General features: G+C 61.7%; 1 protein-coding gene across 3 annotated transcripts; it reads right to left on the bottom strand.

Annotated features, from left to right (window-relative positions):
• Positions 1-3,189: 3,189 nt before the first annotated feature.
• On the bottom strand, positions 3,190-11,568 carry CSF1 (colony stimulating factor 1). Of its 3 annotated transcripts, none has more exons than XM_083878647.1 (9): positions 11,526-11,568; positions 10,141-10,272; positions 8,488-8,550; positions 8,032-8,211; positions 7,447-7,624; positions 5,783-6,585; positions 5,063-5,118; positions 4,923-4,975; positions 3,190-4,609 (listed from the first exon to the last, which is right to left on the bottom strand). In XM_083878647.1, exons 1-8 carry the CDS (start codon positions 11,544-11,546, stop codon positions 4,924-4,926), a joined length of 1,485 nt encoding a protein of 494 aa, XP_083734773.1. In that variant the 5' UTR covers positions 11,547-11,568; the 3' UTR covers positions 3,190-4,609; position 4,923. The 3 variants fall into 3 exon arrangements, with proteins under 3 accessions (XP_083734773.1, XP_083734775.1, XP_083734774.1); XM_083878649.1 differs by having other exon boundaries at positions 5,783-5,910; XM_083878648.1 differs by lacking the exon at positions 11,526-11,568 and adding an exon at positions 10,607-10,778.
• Between the last annotated feature and the right edge of the window lie 439 nt (positions 11,569-12,007).

Here is a 12,007-nt window from a genome sequence, read left to right as displayed (position 1 = left end):
TAATATATAATATTGATGTATTCTACTACTATTAATATATATTTTTATATTTATTATATAATATATATTTATTATAAAAATAATTATATATAATTATATAGAATATATTATTATATATTTGTTTATAATAGATAAATAAATATAAATATTAAAGTTAATTAAAATAATCCCTTAGACTAAATGAAATAATTATGAAGATTCACTTTATACATTAAATAGCAACCACATCTATTTAATATTAATCACATCTAAATGTGTAAGATAAGTAACACATACATTTAAATTTATAAGTGATTATAAAACTATAAAATTTATATAAATTAAATTCATTTAATGCATTTTATGTGTCCAGCCCCAGATGTGTGTGTGCCCAGCCCTGGCTGTGTGTGTGTGCTCAGCCCCAGATGTGTGTGTGCCCAGCCCCAGATGTGTGTGTGCCCAGCCCCAGGTGTGTGTGTGCCCAGCCCCAGGTGTGTGTGTGTGCCCAGCCCCAGGTGTGTGTGTGTCCAGCCCCAGATGTGTGTGTGCCCAGCCCCAGGTGTGTGTGTGTGCCCAGCCCCAGGTGTGTGTGTGTCCAGCCCCAGATGTGTGGGTGTCCAGCTCTGTATGGGTCTCCAGCCACAGCTGGGTGGGTGGACAGCCCCATATGTGTGTGCCCAGCCCTGGTTCCATCTCCCGGGGCCGCAGGACAGGCTCAGCTCTCCTGGCAGCCCAGCCCGGGCCAGGCTCAGCCCCGGGCCAGGCCCAGCTCTCCTGGCAGCGCAGCCCGGCCCAGCGCCAGCCCGGGGTCAGGGCAGTGCCCTCCCGGGCCTCATTAGCCATTAACGAGGCGAGCGGAGCCGCCGGGTCAGCGGTCACCGGTGACCGGCCCGTGTCTCCAGCCCGTATCTCCAGCCCGTATCTCCAGCCCGGCCTGGGGGGGCCGAGCACTCTTTGGGGCTGCCGAGCCTGGCCAGGGCTCCCTCCGCACCCTCCTGCAGTGGGGTCTGCATCCCGGGCAGGAACACAGCCAACCTGTCCCCGGGGACACCGAGAGGCTCCATCCGCACCACGGGCTGTCCCCGGCTCCACTGAGTCCCTCCAGGGACCATCCCAGGCCAGGCAGCTCTGAAGGCTCTGACCCCCGGCCACCCCGAGCCCACCCCCAAATCCCCCACAAGGAGGGGGCTGAGCCCCCTTCCCCCTTCACTTTCCCCGGGGGACGTTCCTTTAAAACACAAACCGGGAAAACATCGCTCTGTGGGTTAAAACCCCAGGGAAAAATGCAGATAACGGGGGTTTTTTAACCAAAATCACTTTGTCTGGCCACAAAACGGCCTCTGGCCACCTAAATCCTGCAGCAGCTCCTGGGCCAAACCCCTGTCCCGGACCCTCCGTGCCCCGGGAACCGCAGCCCCGGGGCTTTTCCGCCGCTTCTGCCCCGTCAGCAGCTCTGCGGTGCCCGCGGCAAGGCTGGGGAGCCTTCCCAGGGCTGCCACAGCCCTCCGGGGGCTCTTGGGAGGGGTCTCAGGACGTCTGGTGGTGTCTCCGAGCGCTTGGGAGGTTTTTGTTTGGGGCAACAGGATGAGCCTGAGATGTCGCAGCCCTGCCAATGCCGCAGGCAGCAGGGATGTGGGGACCCTCAGGAGCCTGGGGTGGGTGCTGCTGACCACAGGCTGTGCCAGCCCAAGCTCTCAGGAGCCTCTTGCTTATGCTTTCCTTTCCCACCATCCATCCTTTCCACCAAATCTCCTGTTTTCATCCCATTAAAGCAGTTTTTTGCAGTACAAACACCCATTTGGGACCCCCGGGTGCCACCACCCTCCTCCCCAAGGTGGGAGGTTCTTTTCTACCCTCCCCTACAAGTGCTGAGGGACAGGGATGTAGCTCTGTGTCCTTCCCAGCTGTGGGGTTCCTGAGAGCGGGTTTTGCCCCCCCAAATTGCAGGAATTGAGGGTGGAGGGTGTCCAGGACAGGGAATCACATCCCCACTCCCACCCAGGCCAGTGACAGGGTGGGGAAACGCCACCAGCTGGGAACATGAGGAGCAGAGGGAACTTCCTGGCCCAAACCCCAGGGCAGGGCAGGGAGACAGAGTTTGGCTTTCTTCCTGCATTTTCCAGGTGTTTTTACAGCACACGGAGCAGCCAGGAAAAGTCAGGAATGAGGAGGGGCTGTGGGGTGTGAGCACAGAGGGGGTGGATACTGATGCTCCTCACACTCCCCTCAGCAGCCTGGAATGTTCCCACCTCTGCCCCACAGCTCTGCCATAGCTTCAAACTGCCATCACTGAGCTCCAGTCACCCTCTCCTGTGCAGCTCTGGAGCTGCCTGGAGCATCCTGGAGCGTCCTGGAGCACTCTCTGCCCTCGGTGCCCCCAAACTGGGCACGGCGCCCACCCCTAAGAGCAGCCTCCGGCCTCAAATCCCCCCCAAATGTGACCATAATGAGGGTGGCACGGAGCCAGCAGGATATATATAGGTCCCACTTCCCTGGGAAGGGGATGTGGACCTGGGAAACCCCCGGCTGCTGCTGGGGAGAGGAAGGGCTGGGCTGAGTCAGCTCCCCTCGAGGAATCCTGTTTGTCAGCAAACAGGGCAGCAGCTCAACCCGGCATTGGCAAAAGGCTCCTGCAGCCCCTCCTGCCCCTGCCACCCCCCTGGATGAGCCATGGGGGTGCTCACCCTGCACCCCCCTGGGCTGGCAGGGACCCAGGATGGTGTGGGAGCCCCCTGGAGCTGCTGGATCTGTGCAGGGAGAGAGGGATGTGGGGCTCCCCTAATCCTGGAAAGAAGGAAGGGCAGCGGGGGAGCTGGAGGGAAGGAAATGCCTCTTCCAGTGCTGTCACTCTAAGCAAAGTGCTCCAGGAAACTTTGCCTTAAGTGTGTTTGCTTTAAACAGCTGCTTCCCAACCATTCACACAGATTTTGGGGGCCTCAGCTTTAGGGCCAGTGCCTGGAGTTCCCAGCGGTGCTGGCAGGAGCTGGGGGCAGGAAGGGTGGATGTATCATCCCTCTGCCCTCGTTCTGTGGCCGTGAACTCCCAGAGGAATCCACAGGGAAGCAGGTCAGGGTATCAGCACCAGGAGTCAGCCCCTCTCAGAGACCCCAAGGCTGGGACAGGGGATTCACAAGCTCCAGTCCCCCCTTGCATCCCAGACTTACACCAAGCTACACTTCTCTGTTTATTAATAATATTAAATATACAGGTTGTTTTCCATTATTTTCTTTAAATAGACTTTTAAATGCCTTTGTATAAAATATTTCAGGACTTCATTGTATAAAAAAAAAACCAAACAAACAACCCACCCCAAAACCAACCAAAAAACCCAACCAAACGACAACAACAAGAAAAGGCAAAATAAATCCAACATGGGTAAAGGCAAGATTTCTCCCCCAGGAGCAGCTCCTCCACAGTGTAAACTGGTGACTTACACCACCAGGAGTTTGGTCCCAGACTTCCTGCTGCACCAGGGCTTTTATCCTGATTTACACCAGTCCCTCGCCCAGGAACCCCCTCCTTCTGCCAGTCATAAATACACATTTTATATATATATATATATATATATAAACACCAAATTAATAGTGATGCTTTCTTTAAAAACAGTTGGGTTTGTCCATATTTTCATCCTTCATATAAAAATAATACTTGAAACTCCCAGAGCAGCGCGGGCCACGCTTCATCCGGGGCTGGAAGGAGCCATTGGATTTTGGGGCATCTCCAGGGCTGGTGCGTCCCAAACTGGGCTCTTCCCAAAGCCCAGGAGGTGGAGCTGTGCCAAGAAGCCCCAGGGTGCCCAGCTGGGGCAGTTCCAGCTCTTACACCCACATGGATCCCATCCTTCCCAGCCCCATTCCCTTCTCCAAAGCGCAGTCACCAAAGGAATGGAATCCCAGCGAGGCCAGCTCGCGGCGAGGGGCACACAGTCCCCCCCAGAGCACTTGTGCAGGATAAAGACTTTCATCCATTCTTTCTAAAAAAAAATAAAAAATAAGCCCTAACAACAGGAGGATGGGGAGGGACTGGGACGGTGCCAAGGGTCACCCCAAACCCAGCCCCACGCAGGGATACGGGCACGGGTGGGCTTTAAATATTCACAGTGTGAGGGTTTCGAGTCGCGAGTCAGGGCTGGGTGTCTCAGGACTGGCTCTCCCACAAGTCAGGATGCTCCAGTTGAAGCCTCAGGACAGGCAGGGCGAAGGGGGCGACGGGAGCTGCGCCAAACCCAGTCTGCTGGGACGGGAGAAGAGCCAGAGGATTTGGGGAGCTGATCCCCTCCATGTCCATCCAGGGCCGGCCGTGATCGAGTGGGATCCATATCCCATATCCAGCATCTCCATGGCCCTGCTCAGTGTCACATCAGCCACCGCCGCTGTCCTGGCAAAGCTGCAGTCATGGTCCAAACACCTTCCAGCCCTTCACTGCCTGGTGCCCGGGGGTCCCACTCAGGGCAGGTCCCCCCATCCTTTTGTCCCTGCCAGGGAGTTTTTTTGCCGTCTCTGGCCACGGGCGCGGGGCAAGGGAAGAGGGAGTGTCAGCATCGCGGCGGGATCGCGGCAAGGCTGGCGCGTGCCAACCCTCCTTCCATCCACATCCATCCCCCGAGCAGCTTCACATCCTGCCTGGGGCCCTGGGAAAAGGAGGAGAGAGATGAGCAGGAGCTGGGGCTCTGCCAGGAAGGGCAGCATGGGGAAAAACACATGAAAACCACAGGAAAAAACACTATGTATATTAAGAAAGGGCCAGTAATGGATTAACGAGCTGAGAAACCACATGCTGGCAGCGCCGGGGCTCAGACCTGCTCCTGTCCGTGTCTTCCCACCCAGAATTTCCCTGTCCACGGCCAAGGTCAGCACCGCTGGGTGCACAGTCCAGGAACACAATATTGCCCTGGCAGTTTGGACCAGAGCCCCCCGAGCTCCCACCCAGCCCCTCCTGATCACCTCAGAGATCCTGAGTCTCCAGCTCTGAACATTCCCTCGCTCCCTGCAGCGCCCTGTGACAGAAATGGGGGGTTTAGGGCAGGGTGGCCCAGGGTGGGGGTCCCCAAAGCCCCCCCCAAGCAGGATGTTGTCACACCCACCTCCTCTCCGGCTCCTCGGGGTCATCCTCTCCATCCTCCAGCGGCCGCTCCAGGACCTGCCAGGAGGGAGAGAAATGGGGATTGAGCCCTGAGGGAAATGGGGAATCAGCCCTGGGGGAAATGGGGAATCAGCCCTGGGGGAAATGGGGAATGAGCCCTGGGGGAATGAGCCCTGGGGGAAATGGGGAATGAGCCCTGGGGGAAATGGGGAATCAGCCCTGGGGGAAATGGGGAATGAGCCCTGGGGGAATGAGCCCTGGGGGAAATGGGGAATGAGCCCTGGGGGAAATGGGGAATCAGCCCTGGGGGAAATGGGGAATGAGCCCTGGGGGAATGAGCCCTGGGGGAAATGGGGAATGAGCCCTGGGGGAAATGGGGAATCAGCCCTGGGGGAAATGGGGAATGAGCCCTGGGGAACGAGCCCTGAGGGAAATGGGGAATGAGCCCTGGGGGAAATGGGGAATGAGCCCTGGGGGAAATGGGGAATGAGCCCTGGGGGAAATGGGGAATCAGCCCCAGGGAAGGGGAGGAGGCTGCAGAGACAGGGCGGCAAATCTCCCAAATAACACCCTCCCAGCACAGTCAGCACCACCGATTGTCCCCCCAGCCTCGAAATGATGGGGAAAACGGGGCTCAACCCACACCGGCCAACAGCCAATGGGGAAACTGAGGCAGGAGAGAATCTCGGTGCCCGGGGAGGAGACCAGGCCGGGGCCTTACCCTGGATTTATACTTGTAGAAGAGCAGGCCTCCCGTGGCCAGCAGGACAGCCACCACACTGGCCACCGTAATGTAGATGAGGGGCTCCTGGCGGCCCTCCCTGGCGGGCGGCTCCTTCCTGCGCTGCTCTGCGCCCAGAACAAAGGCAGAGTCAAAGCTGGGGCCGGGCCTGGGGCCATCCTCGGGGCCCCGCGGGCGGCTCGGCCCCCAGCCCCACGCCCTGGCCCCGCTGGCCCTGGGGCTGCCCGGGGCCCGCAGCTCGGGGGCCATCCTGGAGAAGCGGAGCTGTGTGCCGGGCTCTGCCGGTGCGCCGAGGGGGATTCGGGCTCGGCCGGGCGATGCTGGGGGGGGGCTGGTCCTGAGCCCCCCGCGCTGCTCCGGGGGGATGGAGCCTCCCCGCTGCTGGCCCGGATCCTGCGGCAGGCGGCCGGTGCCCCACTCCACCAGCTCTCCATCCCCTCGGAGGACGGGGATGTCCCGCAGTGCCAGGCTCAGCCTCCTGGCCGCATCCTTGAGGGCGTCACCGCTGCTGGCCGGAGCTGTCTGCTTCATCCCGGGGGACAAGGGCAGCGCTGTGTCACCTACCCCGGCAGGCGGGACCTCCTCGGTCCCTGAGCCCCCGTCCGTGCTACTGGGGGGCTGAGATGGGGCCTCTAAGTCAGCGAGGGTGGCATGGAGGAGGCTGGAAGGGACCTGGGTGCTAGCGGGTGCCATGTCCCTGCCAGTGGCGGCAGAGAGGGAGGGCTGGGTGGCAGAAGGGAGGGCAGGGGACAGGCAATTGCAGTCAGGATCTGTCCCCACACCTGAAAGAAGGAGAGAGAAGAGACAGCCGTGGGGTCAGCAGCCTCCAAGAGGGGCACAGGCAGCAGATCTGAGGTCAGGGGCACTGCCCCCATCCCTCCCCGCAGCCCCGGGCAAGCGGGTCAGACAGCCCCTCAAAAAATGGGAGGGCAGGGGACAGGCAGGGGACAGGCAGGGGACAGGCAGGGGACAGGCAGGGGACAGGCAGCACAAGGGTGACAAGCAGCGGGTGGGACGAAGCAAACCCGAGTCTCCGGGTGCCCTGAGCTGACGGCAGTGGGTTATTCACAACTTGCAGGAGCCAGACAGGCACGTTTAACATCCCCCAGGGCACAAGGACATGGCACAGCTCCCACACGAGGACGACAGCGAGACATCTCCTCCATGCAAACACAGCACGGGCCTGGGCAAGCGCAGATGGCAACACAGGGCTCTTCCACCCCGGCAGCAACGCTCTCCCTGAAGGCTTGGCCAGGGGAAACTGAGGCACGAGGCAGCTGAAGTGACACAGCCAAGGTCATGCAGCGTGTTGGTGGCACAGCAGTCCCTCCATTGCTCCGCGTTGTGCTCCACCCGGCACCGGGGCTTTGAGACAGAGCTGAGCCTGGTGCCTCCTTGGCCCCCTCAGCATCTCTGCCTTGCTTTGCTTCCAGCAGGATTTAGCCCAAATCCCACCTACAAATGGCAGCCAGCCCCTTCTGCCTTGACACCAATGCAGAGCTCGCTGACACAGAGAAAAGGACCAAGGTGGAGACGTGCCACATCCACAGACACACGACTCTGAAGGTGCTCCATGCAGGCCAGGCCAAGCCCCCCAGACTGGCACAGGTTTACTGGGCAGAGGCCAAGCCTTGGCATCTCACCTGGTGAGGATCCAGCACTCTTGGGACCTGGGCAGGCCCTGCGGTAGACTCGGCTGCAATCCTTCTCAAAAGTCTCCTGGTTCTGCAGCAGACGCTTGATGTCCTGGAAGAAATCCTTCACCAGCACCAGCATCTCGTAGGGGGAGGTGGTGAACTCCTTGAAGCACATCTGTGAGAGCTGGAGAAAGAGCCAGGCTCAGCATCAGCTCCATGACTGACCCAGTGTCACCCCCACAGATCCCACAGTGCTCCCAAGGCAGGATTTGCTGGCTCCTCGTGGATCAGTGTCCATGCACACCCCACCTCTGCTCTCCTGCATGGCCACACACCCACCCCAGGATGTTCTGGACACCCCATTTCACCCCAGGATGATCCAGACATCCCATTTCACCCCAAGATGCTCTGGACACACCATTTACCCCAGGATGTTCCAGATATCCCATTTCACCCAGGACAATCTGGACATCCCATTTCACCCCAGGAAAATCTGGATATCCCATTTCACCCCAGGATGATCCTGACACCCCATTTCTCCCCAGGATGAGGTCCCAGGCCCAAACCCCCACGAGTCTGGGGACGCTGTACCGTTCTCTCCTCATCATCCTCCTCCCTGATGCAGGGGTCCACGCTCTCGTCGATGCGGTTGTACATCCTGCGCACCGTCTGCATCTTCCGGGCATTGGACGAGTTCTCCTTGAACTCTGTCTTCTCCAGGATCTTCCCCATCAGGGGAAAGGCAGCTTTCACGTAGCAGACAGAGTCGTTCTGCAAGGACACAGACCCGCCAAAAAAAGTGACAGCGGTTACTGGATTGGCATCCTGCTCTGCCTGGGGGAAACTGAGGCACAAAATTCCTTTCTACAATCCCACAGGATGCCCAGACTGGGACTTGGAAGCCGCCTGGCCAAGCAGGATGGGTCCCTCCTGGGCATCTCTTGCAAAGGGAGATAAGAGGGGAGATTGGGGGTCTGGGGACCTCCCACCATGCACCAGCCAGCCCTGCTCCCTGTCCCCTGCTGTCCCCAGCAAGAAACCACTCACCAACTGCATCTTGTCAATGAACTCGAATGAGACTCTGCCCGGGTGCTGCATCTGGGTGTCAGCCTGGAGGGACAAGGCAGGATGTCACCCCAGATCCCCAGGGACAGCCTGGCCCAGAAATGCCACGCTCTGGGCACAAAGGGGTGCCTGAGACCCCCAAATCCACAGGGCTATGAGGACTTTGCCCCCATCCCTGCTTCATCCCATCCCATACTCCTCCTCCTCACACAGGCTCGTCCCTGAGGTCTCTGCAGTGGCGGGGGTGAGCTCAGGATTCCTGCTCCCATCAGGGTGTTGTACTCCTCAATCACAAAACCTGCTCCTGCCTTCCCCTGCCTGCTCCCACCCCGCCTCTCTTCCTCCTCCTCCTCCTCCTCCTCCTCCTGCCAGCGCCACGGCCGAGCCCAGCCCTGCTTAATTCTCCTCGGGTCTCCCCCGCAGCACTTTCTCCTCTAAATCCTGCACAAAGAGCATCCTGCCCTGACCCCGGGCTCACACACCCCCCGGGGCCGCACACCGGGCTCACACATCCCCGGGGCCGCACACCGGGCTCACACACCCCCCGGGGTCGCACACCGGGCTCACACATCCCCCGGGGTCTCACACACGCCGGCCACGACCCTTTCCAAAGGCACTGAGAAAACCCACCCGAGCCAAAGGCTCCCAGGCGAGGGCTGGCAGAGCTGCCGGCCGGCAATTCCCCTCCTAGCCCGGGATGCCGGCCCGGAAACAATTGCTCCATTATCCTGCAGGCGCTGGAGCGAGGGCCAGCTCCTCCATCAGCCGGGAGAGGCAGGAAAACCACATCTCCCATTCAAACCTGCTCCAGCCCCTTCCTCCCATAAACCGCGGGCTCGGGTTTAATCCCGGGCTGGAGAGTGGAGGCTCCAGGGATGTTCCAGGGGCTCGGGCAGAGGAAGCCGGGCCGGGGTTAAGGAGGAAGAGGAGAAGCGAGCCCGGACACGGTTACACCGAGCCCCCAGCGGAGCCCTCGGGGCCGCCGCTCCCGTCTCTCGCTGCAGGGCAGAATTTAATCTGCGACAACCCTGCGAATAAATCCCTGCGTGCCCCCGATTCTCCCCTGAACATCCGCGTCATTCCCGGCCCGGGGGTGAGCCAGGGGCCGCGGGGAGGGAGATCCAGCCGCGATGGACGGGCCGGGGGTGGCTCCGAGCCCCCCGAGCTGCCCACGGGCTATAAGGGATAAGGACCGGCCCCCGGCCCGGCCGGGCCCCCCTCTCTGCCCGCCACCCACCCGCAGCCCCGTTGCCAGCCCAGCTTCCAGGCAAGCAGCTGGGCTCAGGAATGCGGGCGGATTCCTCCGCTTAACCCCTGCGCCGCCGCTTGGAAAGCGCCAGAGCCCCCGGGCTGCTTCCCCAGCGCCCCCCGAGCACAGCCAGCCCCCCTCCTGTCCCCTCCCCGGCCCCGCTGCTGCTCCTGTCTCCTCTCATCCCTCCTGCTGCCACTTTTCCGCGATAAAGGCACAACATCTGTCACCCCCCGGGGCTGCCGGTCCCTTGTGGCCGTGGATGCCGAGCCCTGGGTACCATCACTGCACCGGGGGAGCTGAAAACCGCCCCGTTCCCTTATCCCAGCCCTAAATAAAGGCTGGGACTGCCCCATCCCATCGCAGAGCCCCCGGGGGGCACTCACCAGCTCCTCCAGCTCGGCCAGGTGTCTCTCCGTGATGATCTGCTGGCAGTAGCTGTTCTGCTCCGTCTCATGGATGCGGAGCAGGAGGAGGAGGAGGAGGGAGGAGAGCAGGGAGCAGCGGAGCAGACACACCTGAGCCGGCACAGGGGGAGTTTGATAAGCCAGCAGGGATAAGGCAAACACAGGCCGAGCCCCCTCCCCTCCCCAGCGCCCCCCACCCCTGTGGGAGCCGCGCTTGGCCTCGCTCCAGCGGGATAATCCCACCGGGCTCCTCCAGCCCCTCCAGCCTCTCCCCATCCTGCTATTTTTAGAAGCACCGGGTCACCGGGGAATTTCCCAAGGCCGGTGACACGAGGCTGGCTGTGGCTCTGGGCCACCTCCACATTCCCCAGCCGGCCCCTCTCCCCTGTCCCCTCTCCCCTGTCCCCTCTCCCCTGTCCCCTCTCCCCTGTCCCCTCTCCCGCACCATTTCTCCGTCTCTGCAAATCTCCTCCTCCGCCCTGGCTCTGCAGAGCCCGTCTGACACACTGACCCACCCAGCCCCAAAAAATCCTCTTCCCACCCTCCGGACCCCCCCAGCTGCACCCGCCGGGCTCTTTCCATGCAGCAGCTCTGGCCTCGTCCCAAATTTCCCTCCCAATCCCCCCGCAGAGGAGCGGGGAGGCCCCGGTTCCTGGCGGGACCCCGGTGAGGATCGGGGCTTGTCCCGGAGCCAGAACGGCCGGGGGGGCGGAGGGGACCCCGGCTGGGGGCGCAGCCCCTTCTCCCGCAGCGGGGCTCCGGCACGGAAAGGGTGTCGGGGTGATGGGTGGGGGGGAATTTCCCCTGGATGGGCTCCAGAAATCCTCCCCTCTTGTGAAACTCCAAGATGCCGCCCGGGCCACCGCCGAGATGTGGCCACGGCTGAACGGAGCCTCACCCCGCCGGGAGCGGGAGCGGGAACGGGCCGGGACGGGAACGGGGCCGGGAACGGGGCTGGAACCGGGCACCGGGACGGGGCTTTGCCCCGCGGGGCCGGGGCTGGAATCCAGGACCGGGACGGGGCCGGAGCCTGATCGCGCAGGTCCGGGAATGGAGCGGGGGCTGCAGCATCCCCCCGCCCCACCGGGGACCGGCCTGAACCGGGGCTGAACCGGGGCCTCCCCGGCCGGATCCGGGAACGGTGGCGGGGCTGGAGCCGGGAACGGGGCTGGAGCCGCCCGGTCCGGCCCTGGCAGCGCCGAGCGAGGCGGGGCTGGAGCATCCCCCGGCCGGAGCCGGGAGCTCCCGGGGAGGGGACCCAGCGCGGGGGGACACGGGGACACCGGGGCTGCCGCTCCCGCACGGGGGGCGGGGGGGCGGCTCGAGGAGGGGTCTCTCCGCGGGCAGCGGGAGGGGCCGCGTACCTTGGCTCCGACGTGGGGCATGGGGGCTGCCGGGGGAGCAGGGCCGGGCCGGGCGGAGCGGGCGAGGCGGCAGCGGCGGGGCCGAGCGGGGCCGGGCTGAGCCGCCGCCGCCGCCGCGCTCCCCTTTATAGCGCCGCGGCAGCATGTGGTTTATGAGAAAGCGCTGGCGGGCGGCCAGGCCCCGCCGGGCTCGGGCCGGGCCGGCACCGGGCGGGCACCGCTGGGTCCTGGATGGACCGTCCGCGTCCCATCGGAACCGCCCGGCTTCAGTGAGGTCGGGTCAGCTCGGGGTGCCGTGTGTGTGACCCCGTTATCACACACACACACACCTGGGCACACACACAACACACGTGTGTGCATAGGTGTGCACACGCCAGGGACACACACACACACAGCACCCCTGCACGCCCATGGGAACTGGTAGCCATGGGCACACACAGAGCCCTGAGCCTGGCACACGTGTGTGTGTGTGTGTGTGTGTG

Source organism: Zosterops lateralis (assembly GCF_965231275.1).
Source record: "Zosterops lateralis genome assembly, chromosome: 26".
NCBI classification, from domain to species: domain Eukaryota; kingdom Metazoa; phylum Chordata; class Aves; order Passeriformes; family Zosteropidae; genus Zosterops; species Zosterops lateralis.
This window is presented reverse-complemented; position numbering and strand designations above follow the sequence as displayed.